General features: G+C 40.8%; 1 protein-coding gene across 7 annotated transcripts in view; it reads right to left on the minus strand.

Annotated features, from left to right (window-relative positions):
* grb10b (growth factor receptor-bound protein 10b) overlaps nt 1-20437 on the minus strand; it is a 75221-nt gene that overhangs the window by 34921 nt on the left and 19863 nt on the right. For 2 of the 7 annotated variants that reach the window (XM_047150959.2, XM_017466581.3), the window contains exons 2-3: nt 11354-11463; nt 4765-4858 (exon numbers count right to left, since the gene is read on the minus strand). In XM_047150959.2, coding sequence (XP_047006915.1) covers nt 4765-4858; nt 11354-11416 — 157 coding nt within the window. In that variant the 5' untranslated portion in view covers nt 11417-11463. Of the gene's footprint in view, nt 1-4764; nt 4862-11353; nt 11464-11563; nt 11862-20437 lie in introns of those variants that run through there. The other 5 variants (XM_017466563.3, XM_017466554.3, XM_047150971.2 and 2 more) reach the window with 4 other exon arrangements.

A 20437-nucleotide genomic window follows, 5' to 3' on the forward strand; every position in this document is an offset into this window, starting at 1 on the left:
CACCGAGGACAACCGAGGGACTCGTACACGACTATTACAGAAGGTGCAAACCGTTCACTGATGCGCAAGAAGGGGAGGGGGTGTAAACTTTTGAACAGAAGGCGGTGAGTCATTTCCTGTAACAGCATAATCTTTTGTATGCTAGTGCACTGGCCCCTTTAATTCCTCGCATGGCATTGATTAAATAAAAAAAAAAAGAGAAATGAAATAAAAGACAGAACCGCATCTGCAGTGAAAAGTGTAAATGGACCCCCGTCACCCAAGTGGGAATTCCCAGTCGGAAACTCGAGCGAGTCCGCTAAAGTAAACACACCTGACCTCCTGGTTGAAAGGATCGTCAAGGAAGTTGCCATGATTGGACATGTTTTTATTAAACAAAAAAAAAAATTTTGAACTAATCTTGAACTCAAGAGAATTTACAACCTAGTTACAGATAATTTAAGCAAAGTCTTTTCTAATGGTCATCCAATCATAATTTTAAACCTGGGCAGCAATCTGTCACTGTACAAAACTGTGGTGCTTTGGCAAGACTACTGACAAAGCGCTGATTCACAGGGTAATAAACAAAACTGCTATCTGACTCCAGGGAGCTGTAAACAGGGTTACAGCATAGCCATGGGTTCTTTTTTCCCCCCTCGAAAGACCAAGAAGTGACGAAAGTGCCTCAGTGAAATACATACAGATGTTAATTCATTAATAATTGAAGTATCTGAGCAATCTACCCTTGACCACTGCAGTGCAGGAGCACACTAACCCCAGTCAGTGTCCTTCCTCTTCCTTACCCGCTTAGAAAATAGCCATTTTACAAGTAAGGCTTGGCAGGCACTTCGGGGCCATTAAATACAAAATGGCCATCAAATGCAAGGTGATCTCCACAGGACAGGTGGACCTGTATTACACGCATAAATTAACCTCCAGTGAAATATCAAACAGCAACATCACAGGAGCAGACAGTTGAGCTTAGTCAGGAGACTCGGTAGTGACCCGGTGGTAGATAGTGGAAGTTTCTAGAAGGGAACTGCTATGGAATTGTTTCATGCTGAAAAACGTTAAGATAATGAAATGGTGTTTTTTTTTTTTTTTAATGCCACTGCACGGCTTATTTCTCGATTTTGACTGGTTAGAAGGTGTTGAAGCTCTGAGAGCAGTCTGTAATTCAAATCACAGGTTTATATTAGGAGGTCGATTGATAGATCGGCCGTGCGTATTAATCTGCAACGACAAATGATTGCTTGAACTATCGGTTATGAGTGGCCGAGAAGGGTCCGCTGTCATTATGTGATACGAAAGCGGCCTCTAGAGGCGAAATAAAAACCATCAATGAGAAACTTTGGTGTCATTTGAAGTGTTTTTTGATTCATTTGGATGGCTTTATTTTTCAGTTAAGGTGTTAATTTTTGATTCAGTTTGGATGTATATCTTTTATGTACTTTAATATTTATTAATAATTAATATATATTAATATTTATACATTTATTCCATGTTTTTAAAAAAAAAAAGTACAGTACATTTTCATGGTACAGTCAGTACTGATTATTTTTGTCCAGTAATATTTAAAATTGAGCAATATTTTTTACTGAAATTTAATTTCCCCAACGTTAAATGCAAGTATAAATGGATAAAAAAGTATGACAAGTCATCCTTTAATAAAGGACAGTTGTTACCACTGTAAAATCGCTGTGGTATAAGAGAAATAAGACCCTTCAGAACGTGATGTCATAGGACAATAATCGCGTGCGCTCAGCATCAGGCCACATCACACCACCCTGTGATTCATTCCTTACGTGACCCCGAAGGTGAGAACAACTTGTACTGCAGCATGCAGACCTCTGTAATCATATTACTATCCGCTGAAAGAGCCTGAGGCGGCTAAATCAAATCAGCGGGAGAGTTCCACAGATGGGTAATACTTCCCTGAAAGGCACCAGCTGATAAGCCGAACCCTGAGCAACGTCATATGTGCTTAGCCTGCTGCACAGTGGGAGGCTTTGCAGAAATGAACGCTTCTTTATTCCAGCTCATTCACCGGCTTCATTAAAGAGACAACTACAGTAGATTCACAAGCTGTAGGCTAAGTGCTATATTAGTGCAGGACATTATCTGAATCTTTCCAAGCTGTGAAGATGATCAACTGATTTGAACAGAAACTAAGAAAATGTCACATTCATGCAGTTATCCAAATCAGCCAGTACATAAAATCACGCAAGTACAGGTCAAGTGCTTCAGTTAATGTTCACATAAAAATAAATAAATAAATAAATAAATAAATAAATAAATAAAAAAAAAAAAAAAAAAAAAAGAACCCCCCCCAAAAAAAACACTCCGACTGTGGCATGATTGTTGGTGAAAAAAAGGTTGGGTTGAGTACTTCAGAACTGCTGGATCTCAATGGATTTTCACACACAACCAAAGTCTCCAGGATCTCAAGGGTTTACACAAAATGGTTGGGGGAAAAACAAAACAAAAAAAAAAACATCCAGTGTGAGGCAATTCTGCAGGTGGAAACATCTTTTTGAGAGATGTCAGAGGAGAATAACTGGACTGGACAGTATCCAAAATAAACAAACACTCTTTACAAGCATGATGAGCAGAAAAGCATCTGAGAATGCAAGGTTGTACCTTTTGGACGAAGGGCTACGGCAGCAGAAGACCGCATTGGGTCCCACGCCAAGTACCGCATTGGGTCCCACGCCAAGTACCGCATTGGGTCCCACGCCAAGTACCGCATTGGGTTCCACGCCAAGTACCGAATTGGGTCCCAGGCCAAGTACCGCATTGGGTTCCACGCCAAGTACCGCATTGGGTTCCACGCCAAGTACCGCATTGGGTTCCACGCCAAGAACGGGAATCTGAGGCTACAGTGGCCACAGACTTACTGAAACTGGGCAGTTGAAGAAAAATGCATCAAAAAGAAAGGCCATGTATATTAACATGGAAATATGTAGGTTTCTCGATTGGAGCTTGTTCTGCATTCGTTCACTCATTCATCTTCAGTAACGGCTTCATCCTGGTCAGAGTCACAGTGTGAATGACTAATACGTGTATATATATTATATATATATAGGGGAAAAAGAAACCAACTAGATTTGTTAGAAAATATTGCGAGCACTCTGAATTGTTTCATTGACGGCCATAAACCTATCCATCCATCCTTCTGTAGCGCTTATCCTACACAGGGTCACGGTGAAGCCTGAAGCCTGGAGCCTATCCCAGAGGACTCGGGCACGAGGCGAGATATCCCTGGATGGGGTGCCAACCCATTGCGGGGAACAATCGCACACTTTCACACACTATGGAAAATTTGGAAATGCCAATCAGCTTACAAGGCATGTCTTTGGACTGGGGGAGGAAAGCAGAGTACCCGGATAAAACCCCAGAAGCACAAGGAGAACATGCAAGCACTGCACACACAGGGCGGGCAGAGGCAGGATTTGAACCCTCAGTCCTTGAGGTGTGAGGCAAACGATCTAACCACTAAGCCACTGTGAGTACAATGACTGTTTGATCAGGGCCTGTTTTTACGGAAAACAGTCGGTTTAATTTGGTGGCGAGATCAACTTTCAGGGTAATCATAAAAACTCTACTCATCCACAATCGCAAGCCTTTGCTTCACGTACGGAAGGCCTTTGATAGTGCCGTGCAGGCAATAAGATCCCTCAATTCGATCCCATGCCTGGCAGCCTGACTTCAACTTGAGACCCGTGGCAATTTCAACTAGCTTGCAGGAGCTTGCTGGTGCAGACTGCAAGACTTAGAAACAAACCAATGTAGATGCTATTGTTCTTGGCTTCCAAAGATTCCTTTGAATATGATGCTCCAAAAGAACTTAAGCACGGCTTAACTTCGAACAAGTCCTCTCCAGTGGTCAAGGCCATAGTGGTCAAAGGATCACGGGCAACGACAAAGTGTACGGCTTACAGGTACCTCGTCTGGTAGGAATCACGGGCTTGGTGTTTTGACATCAAATCCAGGAATTCCTTTTCAATTCTTCAATGAAGAAGGAGCATGAAAGGCGTCTCAGAACCCAGCAATTATCTAAAAACCTTGCCTATTAGCCTTAGCTATTCTTAAACAAGGATTTTTGTGTATTTTGTCTACACGGTTTTAAGATTCACTCCAGTCTAAAGAGTAGACCAAGACAGGCTCAAGGTAACCAAGGGAAACAAAAGACAAATCATGAATTTTGAAATCATCCCGTCATGTTGGAGCCACGTAAAGGGTTCGCCATGTTGGCTTCCATTCAATAGTGTGAAATTGAGACATTAACAAACAGACCAACTTTCTGCTACACTTATCCCTGTAACAGCACCAACATTTCTTTTAAAAAAAAAAAAAAAGAAAAGAAAAGAAACACCAACACTTGATATGTTTCCCGTACTAAGCAAATATTACGCCTCAGTTTATTCTAAAGCTTATGCTATCGGGTTTTGAGTTTATTTTTTCAGTAGGTTGTGCTCATGAGACGGACACACCGTGGCATTACAAACTGAGCACTTGAACCGCAAAAAAAACACAAAAAAAACTATATACTATATTTATATTGTGTGTGTATATATATATATATATATATATATATATATATATATATATATATATATATATTACATACACACACACACACACACGTCCTTAATACTACAAGAATTAAAAATGAGACTTCATGAGCACATTTCCAGCTGTAAATGCTGCAACAAGTATTCATACAAAAGGTACAGCTCATAACCCTTAAAGCATGCATAGTACTGTGAAGTAAAAAGTTCTAACCTTGGTGGTTAGGAGAGTTCCGACTGGCAGCCTGCTGGAAACTTGACCCGATTAGATTCGCTGGTCTGTGATTGGCAGATCGGTCGACATTGTCCTGCTGAGACAAGAGCCATAGAGTACAGTAATTGTTTTACAACAAAGTATGCAACATTGCATTAAAACACTTCATCAAATGCAAACGAAAATAACGTATTAACTTGTGGTGAGTTAACAGCACAGCTCATAAAAGGACAAAAAAAAAAGGACAGGAGTTGAGAAACACCGATGTAGAGAACCCTGTATGGATTCTTGGGAGAAAACCAGAAAACCTGTGTACATGGGGAGAACATGCAAAACTCTGCACATACTGTAATACTCAGGATCTAACCCTGGTGCTAGTATACCCAGGGAGGTAGGACAGAAAAATGGTAATGATTCATATAGCTTGGAAAGAAGGCAGGTCAGTGGAGCAGCAGGTATCATTGACAATTGAGCTGCTGGGTAGAGGACAGGAGGGCTTGTGTTATGTCATCAGTATCTCATACAACATCTCAGTAGGGTCATGGGCAGATTTCGGAGGGGCTTGGAGACAAACCTGGGAGGTGCTTGCTTTTGTCTTTGCCAATGGCAGACCATAAGTAAGAACAGAATGCTTGACAGAAGTATTCCAATTCTTTCTACAGACGAAAAGAACATCTTGGCAGCGCTGCTGATTGGGGCTTTCGCAGCAGGAGCCAGGAACAGAATGTCTTGTGGCTCTCTTATGTTTGGAGATGTTCCGAGGCGGGCCGCAAAGCCTAGCAGCGCGCTCTAATGTGGCCGTGAATGCTCTCCAGAGAAATCTAGGCGATTGTTTTCTTCCCAATGCCAGCGTGCACGGTTTATGAGTGCCGCACACATACGGATGCAATGTCAAGTTCTTCAAAGCCGGCCAATAAAGCGAGACAAAATGATTTGGAAAGAACAACAACAAAAGCTGTCGAGTGCTTGAAAGTGTTCCATTTCACTGAGAAAGCAGATTAGCCACAGCTTCACGAGGCCACCCGATACTACACTGTACACACTTCATTACCGTTTCGGCTATATACACAGCAGAGAGAGCAACACAGCGGCAACGTTTCTTCAAAAGCACAAGTTTTATAACCACATGGTATTTCCTCTGGTTGTTCTCGAAGGCTTCTCAGTCTTATAAACCGATTTTCAGCATGCGAGGAAATAATCTTTTATGCATCCAAATCAGCTCAATCCATCAGCTGGAGTTCCTACTAGCAACATTTAAATACAGTATATTTCAGCAACTCCCACTCAATGCCACCTAGAGTACAACACTTACGACCCGTTTGATAGTCTGCATTATTGGTTTCACCGCGGAAGTTTCAAGATGGCACCTACGACTTTGTAATTATCTCCGTAACTGGTGTGAAGACATGCCTTATTGATAAGATCTAATGGAAAGCATGTAGGTTGCTTTGGACTGTCTCCAAAAAGTCTAATCCCCGTGTCCAGATGTCTAGACCAAGGCGGCCAAAAATGAGGGGGGAGGGGCTGGTGGTGAAGTGGGGTACCAGCAGCCCAAGGTCAAGGTACAACAAGTCAAGTGTGACTGATCCATCCTGACTTCCACCCAAAGCCACAGCAGGAGCAGCTCATTTGGTTCTATCTGACTACACCTAGCTCATGCCCCAGAAGCTTCTCCACCCTTCAGGACATAGCACTGCAAGGTTCGCTCAAGTTCCCAGCAGCACATGCCAAATCTGGAATTATTAAAAAGTCCCCTGCTTCTCTGGGTTTGTTTCGTTTGAGTGCATGCCTGCCCAGCAGAGCGTTCAGATCCCTCTGACCGGAGCCAGCACCAACAACTGACTGCACACTGACCTACCTGCAGTTCTTAGAACCCAAGTACCCGTAACTTCCTAGTTCTGCAGTCCTGGTGTTAATGGGTGATACGGTACACACTGCCCCAAACAACTGCTCAAGTTGTATTCTTCCCAATAGCAGGGATTACAACGTGTTCTGTGGTACACTGTACAACAATGGCCGCTTTGTCTCCCTAATGAACATGTAACTGAAAATGTCTAGGACAATATTTCATTAGATCGCCGACCGTTAAAAATGTACAAACGGACACGAAAAGCAAATTAATATATAACCCAGCCAATAAAAGCATATGTATGCTTAAGATTAATCTTCTACACATTCTTTGCTCCACGTACAAGTAGGCTTTTTTTTTTTTGTGGAAAAGAAGCATAACCTACTTAGGTAGGAACAACATATACCAAACCTGACCTAAACACTAATGCTGTAATTACATAGATTCGGAGTTTCACAGTAAAATTTTGCAACACTGCACTATGCCCCTATAAAACATGTCTATACTGCTTTTAATGGCTGGTGTGTGTTTATAGCTTGAAAGTAAAGCTCAAAAAAAAAAAAAAAAAAAAAAAAAAAAAAAAAAAAAAAAACACTACACCCCACTGCCAACAGAAAACCTTCCCAACCGTGGTTATAAAGCGAACAATGGAGGAGATGAAATTTAGTTGAACGAGTACACTTTCTTGACCCAGAACTTCTCTCACAGATCCTGTTTGCCTGGTTGTTTTTCACTTTCCATTTTCTATTCGCAATATATGTTCAATACTGGCATGCTTAAGTGTCGGTTATTCTTAGAAGTCGCCAGCGTTTTTAAAATATATATATATATATATATATATATATATATATATATATATATATTTTATATTTAGTGTACGCTTTTACTGGTCATTCACAATTAACAAACAGCGGTGAATCTACCTGGGAATACAATTTACATAAATACTACAGCACTCTTGAAATTCCACAGAATTATTTTGTGTTAAATCTGAACATTGATCCGAAATGTCTGTGCTCATTATGCAGGCTTTTTGGGATTTTATAAAAAAAATAAATAATAATAATAATAATAATAATAATAATAATAAAAAATAAATAAAAAAAAACTCATAAAAAGGTTACACACTTACTCAGGCCCAACTGAGATTTCCAAATGTTTAATAAATCTACCAAAAAACCCAAATCTGATTGTTCAGAAAGTGTTGATTAAATTTCTATAACAGTATCTCTTTTTTCAGTCTTATTTCAACTTCAGACTATACTAACTATAAATAAAGGGGAAAAAAAACAAAACAAACAAACAAACAAAAAAAACCCCACAACATGATACACCATTCATTAATAAAGTTATGACATGCTGCTGTAGGAAAATAATCAAGTCCAGGGCACTAACGCCATATATATATAATCTCAATTGATGTCTTCTAAAACCATAGAGGGGTATATTAAAAAATTCCACATGGTGTTTTAAATGTCAGCGCTGCGGTGGACCAAAATTAGGCTAATGCTCTGACTCAGCAGTCCTCTTACTGCACAGAAAGGTTAGAATTTGGCCCGGCTTAGCTTCAGTCCCCAAAAGGTCAGGCTACTGTGCATTCCACAGGCAGAAAGTCTGCAGCGCTAAGGAGTGTGTGCAGGCTAGTGAAAGCGCTCTCAGGATATTAAAAAGTGAATACGACAGCAGCATTTATTTATTTGGTAAATAGAAAAATCAGTCGCTTAAAATAGTACCCCGCAATTGCTTAACATCAAATTCGGTCTTTGTTTAGAGTGGAAAGGAAAGCGGCGAAGTGAAGAACCATTTTGACCTTGTTTCAAACGAGCACAGCGGTGGTTTTGTAGGCCAAGCCGAGAGTGAATGGTGCTTCTATTTTGATTGGGCCCAAAGCAAAACTTTTCCCCTCAACACAACACAATAAAAAGAGCCAGATCCTGAATCTCCCAGTTCCAAGAAATACCAACAACTACGAGCTTGACTTCCAGGAACAGGAACCGCATGCTGCCAAAAGTCAAATTGATTCACTCTGAAAACATCCATAAAACCCGAGGCGAAAAATTTACAGCCCTTGGGCTGCCGAAGTGTCCGGGGGACGGAGGGAGGAGGGCCTGTAACGACTTATGCAGCGTGCAGATTGAGCCAACGCGGCCATCGCGCTGATGTCAAACCCAAATTCCTCGAGCAGATCTTCTTCGGGAGCTGTCACATGAGTCACTCAGCTAACCGATGTGGACTCGAGAGCCACAAGGACAGGGCTATGAAAACATTTTTCAATGAAAAGGAGATTTATGTTGTTTGTTGTTTAGCAAGGTTTCCTGCTAAAACACTCGACATGGATGTTGCGCAATTTAAGAAGTCACCATGACGGACTAATGCGAACAACTGGCATTTAGTCGAGTGTTAAAGCAAAGTGATTTTAAACACGAGCTGAGATTAATGTTTTAATTATTTCTCTATAAGCTCCACATTTGAGGCAGGAGTTAAGGGAGATTTGCTTCGAATGCTAGGTCAAGCCAGAGCCCAATCTTGGACTTCAGCCCAGAGTTCCACCACTCCCGGAGTTACATAATCCTCCATAGTCGACTTGTATCTTCTTGACATTAAAAACTCCTGCAAATCAACCTTCGATGGTTCCCTGGTTTCGATAGTGTCGTGCGCCCCCACCCCCGAGCCTATGAAATGCCTCATTCTCTGGTTCTTCACAGGATATAAATGTGACGCAACAGGCACTTGGTATTAAAGCGTTCATGCCCTTTTGCCTGTAACACAGAGTCCCAAAGGGACTATGGTGGACCAGCCGCGGTGAAATGAAAGGCCTGCGCCGTAGCCAGCTCTCTGCGGGGTTGATGCCGCTGATGGATATTTCCCACTGGGTTTGAACCACTGCACGTGGATACAAACAATGGTGAAAAGAGCCCTTCAAAACAAGCTAATTAAGCCTTTGTTTAGATGCTCTTACGTCAGGTTGCGCCATGTGAATCAGATGTGCTCAGCCCAAAGGAATGCAAGTCCATGCCGTGGCCATTCATTTCCTCCTCGTCTTCATTCAAGCGTGGGCACTAAATTTACAAGCTATGACAGGTACATTGAAAACAAGGGGCAGCGCGCTCTCTCTCTCTCTCTCTCTCTGGTCGTCTCTCTGTGTCTTCTTGCCTTTCAGTCAGAAACGGTCTTATTTACTCGTTAGCCATTATATCCACAATATGTCTCTATATTTGTCTGGATTGGTGCTTTTCAAAGTGAAGCGTAACCACGGGGGCCCATGATTTCTTTAATAAAAAAATATCATAACCCCCCCTGACCAAAAAAAAAACAAAACAAGGGTCTAGCAGTTTTATTTAGTTTTTATTTGTGCTGGAAATCCCAACCCACCATTATAAAAGTTATTTTATTGATTGAGTTTTCATAGTTAGCCTGTTTGACTGGTTGCTTTACCCGAACGCATTTTACTTCCAACTTCTCAAGGATAAAACGGGAATAAAAACCTTGACGGCTCCGAAACAGAGTCAAAATATTGCTGTACGCGTTTAAATCACGAGCTTGATACTTGAATAGTCAGATTACGTTCAGAGGGGAGGATGATGAATCAATTTCACGGTTTAAAGGAGTCTGAACACCCCTGCTGTGCGCTGTAGAGGATATTACATAAGAGCAGGTCGACATTTTGATGGTTTGTTCCATGAGCGTTTTATACGCAAAACCATAATTAGTGCCTCTTTACAATGAGGTTTCTTCGACATTCTCCAAACAACCGACGAATGATTTCAGCCCAGGAACTAAATAGCGCCCTGAATAGATGAGAGACAAAATGGAGCTTTAAAGAGTTTGGCAGCGGTTTATAAATGTTTAAACGTTCCTCGTGACACTCACTTAATAATCGTCCACTAACGGTCGGTTTCAGAAATATTTTACCCTGAAGTACAATTTGATGACAACTACAAATGTTCCGCCCTATTGAGAACCGTTCAGGGTGTGCATCAATCAAACTGCATAACGATGGTGACCACACCAAAATAAACCCCTGATTGATGGGTGGGTTTGTGTTAAAATAGGGTGGAGCTTCCACAAGTTGTGAAGACGATAGTGTGTGTTGCCGTATTGGGAGGTACGAAGATTAGACAGATTAGAGATCGTTTAAAAAGCTAAGGTAATTAGCATAGCTTTATGGCACAACTGTGCAAAAGCGGTGTATTTATTGTGTCAGGTTTAAAACGAGCATTACTGCACTCACACCACAGCACCAACATGCGTTTTAACCCTTTAGGGGATTTTTCAGTGAGGCTGGGCGAGATCAGATTAACCGCGTCTTGTTTTTTCGGTTTCAGGCTTAGAACAAATAACACAATATTTTCTTATCAGAGAAATGCATCATATTAAGGAGTTCTACTACTTCAAACTACTTTCTTACTCCTTTACCTTTTTATTTGGACCTTGTTACACATCTTGAAGGTCTCTTCTCTCATCCAGCCAAAGACAGAGAGCTTACAACTCGGTCAAATGAACTGAACAGCATTTATGTAGTTAACGCTACAGATATTTGCGTACTTTTGAATATGGTTCATCCACCGGACTGCAGTGTGGAAACTTGAGGATGAGCATCCCTGGCTCTACCTCAGTAAAATGCTTCTGTAACGTTTAACAAAATATAAGGCCATGTTTGTGCATATATTTGAGAAAAAAAAAAAAAAAGAAGAAGAAGAAAGAAAGAAAGAAAAAAAAGAGCACACAGCCATGTTTTACCTGATATTTTGGGTGGTGTAGGAAGTAATCCGGACATTCAGCTACTGCCATCTTAATAAACATTCACCTCTTGATTGTACATTCACTTGTAACAGGAGCAGAAAAAGAGCCTAGAAGAAAAAAAAACCCAAGAAATAATAAGTTAGTTACAAAATAACCCCCCCCCCCGAAACACTTCTTAATCCTGACACTTCAGACCTACATACTTACAAGGTCCTACAGAGTTTGCTCATCTGTCTAGGGTCTTGTACGAAAGAAAATGAAACCATCCTGAATAATTCATACAGTAACCAATTGGTTTGGTTCTGTACTCTTGAACACTGGTAACGATGATAAAGCCCGTGACGCTTTAGAAGCTTTACCAACAACACCGAGGAGAAAACAGCCTCAGAGGCCCAAGGCAGAAAAATTACAGGATCACAGAAACAAAAATACCTCTTAAATACCTCATAGAGCTTAAACTGCTCCATAAATACATGTTCCCAAGTAGAGAAAATGCAGCAGCGCACGGACTTTAAACCCTCGAAAGCTTCGACAGAGTCGCTGTATAAATCAACACCACCAAAATCGATACATTTCTGGTTCGGTTGTTTGATTCAGTTACACACTGCACCTATTTACACAAACCCAAAAAAAAAGCAAAAAAAAAAAAAAAGCAATAAAACCCTTTGGTGAGGGATGTGTGGGAAGAGGCAGGGCTGAGAATGTACTCTTTGTTCCACTGGTCGGAAATACGGAGACGGGAAATGTAAACAAACATTTGGCAAGAGCACACAGAAGTCACAGAAAGCAAGCAAGCAAGCACAAAAAAACAGGGCTGGCGTTAAATACACGGCTAGTTAAGGCTCCCAAGTGGTGCGACGGAAAAGTGTCCGGCCTATCGTAGGAACATCGCACGTTCATATCCTGCCGACGCCACGGCCAGGAGCGATGGAAGCAGTATTAATCGTGCCGATTGGGTGAAAGTAATGGCATACTATCTCTCCCATGTCGATCACGCGCATCTGTGAGATCACGTACGCGCAAGATACTGCTTTCCACCAAGCTTGTTCTGCTGCCCTGCACCTTCATCCTTCCCTGATAGCTGTTGGTAGTTGACCAAATTGTGGAGAAAAGGGGGGGGGGGTTAAAAAAAAAAAAAAACAACAACAAAAAAACACAAATGTGCATGTACATATCTCATTTAAACTACGAGTTATTTCTGTGTAACCCATAATGCACAACACAGCCTGTACTGGTTCACGTCCAGCAGTTGAGGATTTTGACTTAAAGTTCAGATTCAAACTGAAAGCAATCTGCAATCAGGTCTCTCTTTTAACTGGTCAGTGTTAAATTCAGCTCCTGGCTTGGTTACGCTGTAAAATCTCACGGCGAAACATGGGATCACGGATTTGTTACCGTACCGTACTGCGCTGTCGGGTGGAAAAGCGTGTTTAGAATACCGAATAAGGTTTGGTGATGTAAGGACCTGGCTATAACTGATTCTCAAAAGGTACGACATTTAGTGAAATGCGTCAGTGGTCGTGCAACTTGGCATTTAAAGAATTCTGAACTATCAGGTAATTGCTTGATTTACGTCTCGGATAAGAAAAGGCAGAGTTCAGTAGTCAGGACACCGATCAGGGAGTTGGCCACTTTAAGGGCCGTCTCAATCGCAAAGTCCTTCCAGTGCACTGGAACGTTCTCGCCCTAAAAAAGTCCCACAATGCACCGAAAAAAACAAACAGAGCATCGATGCTCACCATGTTGTAATGCAATTTCCAGGAATCCCTGTTGAGCCATTGACTCCGTTGATGAGAACTTTCCCCCACCCCCGAGGGTAATTATGCAAAAGACACTTGGGAAAATTTGGTGGTAGGCTGCATGGTGGGTTCTGCTTCACAGCTCCCGTTTGCCTGGTTTGATTCTGAACTCGGGCTACGGTCTGTACCGATTTTCCTCCGGTTTCTATCATTAGGAGATCGCGAGTTTTAATCTCATCCATCCATCCATGGCCAGGGGTCTAGAGAACACAATTGGACGTACTCTCTGGTTTGGAGGGACGGCATACTCTCTTTCCCCTGTCAATCTGAATGACATTAGGCAATCGCGGCCATCCAAACTCATGTATGCGTAAGAGTGAAAACAGCATTTTCCTCCGAGTATGTTACACATCTTAGTGAAGCAGCATGAGGAGTAGTTCAAAAAGATGTGGAGGTTGGTTTCCTATGTCTCGGCAGAACCACAGGTTTGCCCCAGCTACCACTGGGAGCTGTTGTGTGATAGGAAAGTGGATGAGAATTGGCAAATGACCCAACTGCCTCTAGATTTGAAGGACCTATCCAGGTCCATGGACTGCAACGGACTGGTGTTCCATCCAGGATCCACTGCAACCCTGATCAGACGTCGTTACTGAAGATAAATGAATACATCAAATCAATCAATCAATCAGGTGGTATCCATATCCATATATACATCCATCCATCCATCTTCTGTACCATTTATACTACACAGAGTCGCATGGAGACTGGAGCTCATCCCAGGGGACTCATCCCAGGGGACTCATCCCAGGGCACAAGGCAGGGGACACCCTGGATGGGATGCCAACCCATCACAGTGAGCACAATCGCGTACATCTTCACACTCTATGGACAATTTAGAGACGCCAGTCAGTCTACAACACATGGCTTTGGACTCAGGAAACCCCCGAAGCATGGGGAGAACACGCAAGCTCCATACGTTCAGGGCGTGGGCAAGAATCGAACCCCTACCCCCGGAGGTTTGTGGGAAACGTGCTAACCACTAAGCCACTGTGCCCCGCTTCATATATACAACTTCTCTCAAAATGATAGGTCATCTTAAATCACATAGCAAGTGATGCCATGTGAATATTCTTATTCGGTAAGGGCTTGAACATATAGGAAAATAATTCCAAGGGAACTTTCCTCCACAGTCCCATGTTTGGTCAACAGAAGCACTGCTGGTGTTTTAAATACTTGCCATTTTTAAGAGGGCAGATTTTGCAGGAAACAAGAAACCCATCAGCTTTAAAATGGGGAAAAAGGTGCTGTGCTTAACAGGTAAAACCTGGCAGTGGAATCCACGAAACTAGAACCATGGGTGATTTTGTGGTAAGAACTTTATGAGTACTTATATTGTACATGCTGAGCCTTAATGCCTTGCTGCGATTAACACCGAAGACCAGGAATGCGATCAGCTTCATCTACGTACAGTAAATTTTCCGTTCTGTAAATTAACAGTAGCGTTACTGTTACAGGGAAACAAGTTAGAGACTTACGCTATAGCTGCTATAAACACTCGTTCCCTTACAGGCCCATATTTATTATTTACTCTCTCATGAAGTTAATAAGTATATATATATATATATATATATATACTATAAGTATATATATATATATATATATATATATATATATATATATATATATATATATATATATATATATATATATATATATATATATATGGGACTAGGAAGTAGGGCCTTAAATGTGAGAAGCAGAATTGCCTATCGAATTAAATTCAAAATTCTGCTTCTCACATTTAAGGCCCTACTTCCTGCTCCCACTTCCCTCACTAACCTCTTGGAGAACGACACCCCTCTCCGCCTACTGCGATCCTCCTCAGCAGGTCTACTAGCAATACCGGACATGAACTTTACCACTATGGGTGGAAGAGCCTTCAGTCACATTGCCTCTAAGCTCTGGAATTCACTTCCCCATCACATCTGCAACTGTGAATCCATTCCAAGATTCAAAAGTTCTTTAAAAATTCATCTCTTCAGGCTTGTATCTTCTCTGTGACATGGTTACAAAATACTTAATTATAATAAAGTGTGTTTCATGTATAATATTGCGTGTATACACACACACACACACACACATATATACATACATATACATACATACATACATATATATATATATATATATATATATATATATACATATATATATATATATATATATATATATATATATATATATATATATATATACATATATATATATATATATATATATATATATATATATATATATATATATATATATATATATATATATATATATATATATATATGTGTGTGTGTGTGTATGTGTGTGTATATACAGTGGCAAAAAAAGTGTGTGAACCTTTTGAAATTTCATGGTTTTCTGAATAAATTTGTCATAAAATGTGTTCTGATCTTCATCTAAGTCAAGGGTATTGACAAATATAATCTGTCTAAAATAATAACACAAAATAAATTCTGATCCCTCATGTCTTTATTGAGAACACCCCAAAAAAACCTCATAGTGCTTGTGGAAAAAGTATGTGAACCCTTGAATTAATGACCTCAAAAAAGTTAATTGGGGTCTCGTTAAGAAAATGAGTTTGGAGGTGTGGACTACAGCTACTTTGACTGATAAAACCCCTCAAACTTTTGGAGTTTGCTCTGCACAAGAAGCACACGCTTATGTGAGCCATGCCTCGCCAAAAAGAGCTTTCAAAGGATCTACGATCAAGAATTGTTGATTTACATAAAGCTGGCAAGGGTCACAAAGTGATTTCAAAGACTTTAGAAATTCACCAGTCTACAGTTAGGCAAACATTCTACAAATGGAGACACTTTGGGACTGTTGCTACTCTACTAAGAAGTGGGCGTCCAGTCAAAATGACACCAAGAGCACAACGAAGACTCCTCAATGAGGTAAAGAAACAACCCCGAATGACAGCCAAAGATTTGAAGGCATCATTGGAACTGGCTAACATCTCTGTTAATGAGTCTACAATACGTAAAACATTGAACAAGCAGGGTATCTACGGCAGGACACCACGAAGGAAGCCACTGCTTACTAAAAATAACATTTGCAAACTTCAGGCGTGCAGCAAAGAGCACAGTGACACTCCACAGCAGTACTAGCAAAATGTTTTGTGGACTGATGAAACTAAGATTGAACTATTTGGAAAAACCACACAGCACTACATCTGGTGTAGAAAGGGCCCGGCATATCATCATGAAAACATCATCCCAACCGTAAGGTACGGTGGAGCGAACATCATGATTTGGGCCTGCTTTGCTGCATCAGGGCCTGGCCAGCTTGCAATCATTGAGGGGAAGATGAATTCCCAAGTATATCAGACAATTCTTCAGGATAATGTGAGAATGTCTGTTCGTCAGCTGAAACTGTGTAGAAGTTGGGTGATGTGACGTGACAGGACAACGTCCCAAAACACCGGAGCAAGTCCACAACAGAATGGCTTCAGAAAAACAAAATCCGCCTTTTGGAGTGGCCAAGTCAGAGCCCAGACCTCAACCCAATAGAGATGCTATGGAATGACTTGAAGAGAGCCATACACATGAAACGTCCAAAGAACGAGCTAAAGCAGTTCTGCCAGGAAGAATGGGCTAAAATTCCTCCTGAACCATGTGCAGGTCTGATCCACAGCTACAGGAAGCGCCTATTTGAGGTTATTGCTGCCAAGGTGGGGTCAACCAGTTATTAATTCTAAGGGTTCACTTACTTTTCCACTGCCATTTTGAATGTTGAATGAGTGTGTTCAATAAAGACATGAGGGATCAGAATTTATTTTGTGTTATTATTGTAGACACATTATATTTGTCAATACCCTTGACTTATGAGGATCAGATCACATTTTATGACAAATTTATTCAGAAAACCATGAAATTCCAAAAGGTTCACATACTTTTTCTTGCCATTGTGTTATATATATACAGTGAGGGAAAAAAAGTATTTGATCCCCTGCTGATTTTGTACGTTTGCCCACTGACAAAGAAATGATCAGTCTATAATTTTAATGGTAGTTGTATTTGAACAGTGAGAGACAGAATAACAACAAAAAAATCCAGAAAAACACATGTCAAAAATTTTATAAATTGATTTGCATTTTAATGAGGGAAATAAGTATTTGACCCCCTCTGCAAAACATGACTTAGTACTTGGTTTAAAACCCTTGTTGGCAATCACAGAGGTCAGACGTTTCTTGTAGTTGGCCACCAGGTTTGCACACATCTCAGGAGCGATTTTGTCCCACTACTCTTTGCAGATCTTCTCCAAGTCATTAAGGTTTCGAGGCTGACGTTTGGCAACTCGAACCTTCAGCTCTCTCCACAGATTTTCTATGGGATTTAGGTCTGGAGACTGGCTAGGTCACTCCAGGACCTTAATGTGCTTCTTCTTGAGCCACTCCTTTGTTGCCTTGGCCGTGTGTTTTGGGTCATTGTCATGCTGGAATACCCATCCACGACCCATTTTCAATGCCCTGGCTGAGGGAAGGAGGTTTTCACCCAAGATTTGACGGTACATGGCCCCGTCCATCGTCCCTTTGATGCGGTGAAGTTGTCCTGTCCCCTTAGCAGAAAAAAAACCCCAAAGCATAATGTTTCCACCTCCATGTTTGACGGTGAGGATGGTGTTCTTGGGGTCATAGGCAGCATTCCTCCTCCTCCAAACACGGCGAGTTGAGTTGATGCCAAATCTTGTCCCTGACATCCTTGGAGAGCTCTTTGGTCTTGGCCATGGTGGAGAGTTTGGAATCTGATTGATTGATTGCTTCTGTGGACAGGTGTCTTTTATACAGGTAACAAACTGATATTAGGAGCACTCCCTTTAAGAGTGTGCTCCTAATCTCAGCTCGTTACCTGTATAAAAGACACCTGGGAGCCAGAAATCTTTCTGATTGAGAGGGGGTCAAATACTTTTTTCCCTCATTAAAATGCAAATTAATTTATACAACTTTTGAAATGCGTTTTTCTGGATTTTTTTGTTATTATTCTGTCTCTCACTGTTCAAATACAACTACCATTAAAATTATAGACTGATCATTTCTTTGTCAGTGGGCAAACGTACAAAATCAGCAGGGGATCAAATACTTTTTTCCCCTCACTGTATATATATATATATATATATATATATATATATATATATATATATATATATATATATATATATAAAAAACACATGTGCACAGGTGTTTAATTGTATATACATAACATTGTGTTTTAGTGTTTTGTGAATTGTATTTCCATGTTGTATTTGTAAAGTGACCCTGGCTGTCGTGAAAGGCGCTTTAAAAAAAATAAAATGCATAATTATTGTTATTATTATATATGTAAATATAAATAAAAATGCAGCTCGTCATTTTACTGAGAAAACCGCAATGCACAAAGTCCTCAGTCCTGAAGACGTCCACGTGCTGGGAAACTCACTGGAGACTTCTTCTATAAACGTTAAACAGATGTCCTTACAGAAAGCTTCGCCAATCATACGTTTCCTTTGTTACAGAGCAAGGCGTTTTATTAATAGCCTTAGACTTGTTTAACTTCCAGTGAATCAGCTCTTAATATGTATAACCGACAACATATTAGAGCGGGCGTGTTCAAATACACGGTGATCTGAATTGCTCTCAGAGCTGCTGTTTAATTATTCAAATGAATCAACGGCTTCTTAAAGCTTCTGACACATCAAGATATGGAGATTTTAGTTCAGCAAAGTGATCACAGCTTCAATGAACAAAACAGATTTTTTACTTCGTTCTTTTCACACTGACGTACATATCCAAGTCAATTACAGAGGATTATAATTAAACCTTAAAATTTGTCTTTTTTTTTTTTTTTTTTTTTTTTTTTTTTAAAGGAGGCTTTGCCAAGCACATTGTTTTGACTGTGCTGCTAAAGCCTCTCAGTGGATCCTCATACATTCTCTATACCAGAAATCACAGCACTTACTGGATATTCACTGCAGACAGAAGGAAAGGAACACTAAATCCTTTAATACAGAGAAAAAGAACAATTCTCCCAGGCGCACTAGCATGGGGAATCATCTGGGGCTTGATCTCGAAATGATTTGCTGGGAATTCTGTCCGGAACGGAGCAGAACATGGGGTGGTTAGTGGGGGTTAGGGGTTGTGTATTCAGAAATCCGGTTCTTTGTAGTAATTAAGCGCAAAAAACAACAATGTAGGAGCACGATTCCAGACTTTTCCATACTACTACATTTTATTTTTGGTCTTATCGAACGGATAAAAGCAGGAAGAGATGGCGGATGTTCCACAGCACTGAGTTTTCTGTAAGGAGAAACGGATTTTGAGTAACGGTCACTCTTCTTTACACCACACGTCCCCAAATGTTTCACTCCTTACATGTTACATTTGGGATAATATAGAACAGGTTAATAAACTAGTTCGAATAAAATATCAAGCTAATAATGAAGAATCGATCTGGGTTTATTTAGGCTCAGAGAAATGATTAGGAAAAAGGCTTAGAAGTGGGAGGTGGGAGAAATATTCTCCTAGGGAAACACCCCCTTGTGCACTCGCAAACAAACAAAATCAAAAATCATAGGCATTCACCTTCGCTGGAGAGGAAAGAAAAAAAATTTTTAAAATCGAGAACTGAATGCAAGGAATTCAAGGTGGCTTTAAAAGAAAATAAAGAGTGAAAAATTGCAGATGTAATTTACATGATCTGACTTGTAAAGCAAAACATCATGTGTTACATGTGAAAAAAATCTAGGTCAAGGGGCACAGGAAGACAGAAAGCAGCGGTCTAAAACAGGGGTATGGCTTGGGAGAGGCAGAGCTCTACGCCAGCGTGATGACACAAAATCCCCAAGGGAGGTTTTTGTGGGCAGCGTCAGAGCAAAAAAGTGCTGCGTCCGCTGAGATCTCTCGCCGTCCCACCCCAGCTCCACGCCATTCACGAGGTCATAAATTCTTTCTCCTAAATCGGGCAGCGCTTACAAATATTTGCGTTATTCATAGACGCGGCTGTCCGGAATCAAAACAGCAACACAGGAGGCATACATGCTTGAAGTGCCAAGCATACTGCAGCTTTGAGAGGCTCAATTTCTTTTCTTTTTTTTTTTTTGGGTGACAAAAGCATATCCAAGCACGGACATACCAGCTACGACACAGCACCAAAAACTACCTCCTACGCAAAGTAAAAATTTAGTGCGTTAAAACGAGATTATACATTATTCAAAAATATTCAAAAGTAAGGAATAACACTCAACGACGCACGATGTGATAGGAAAATAATCAATGACGCGATGGTGGGATGCGGCACGACTTGCAGATTGGTAT

This window comes from Ictalurus punctatus, chromosome 1 (genome assembly GCF_001660625.3).
Source record: "Ictalurus punctatus breed USDA103 chromosome 1, Coco_2.0, whole genome shotgun sequence".
NCBI lineage: Eukaryota > Metazoa > Chordata > Actinopteri > Siluriformes > Ictaluridae > Ictalurus > Ictalurus punctatus.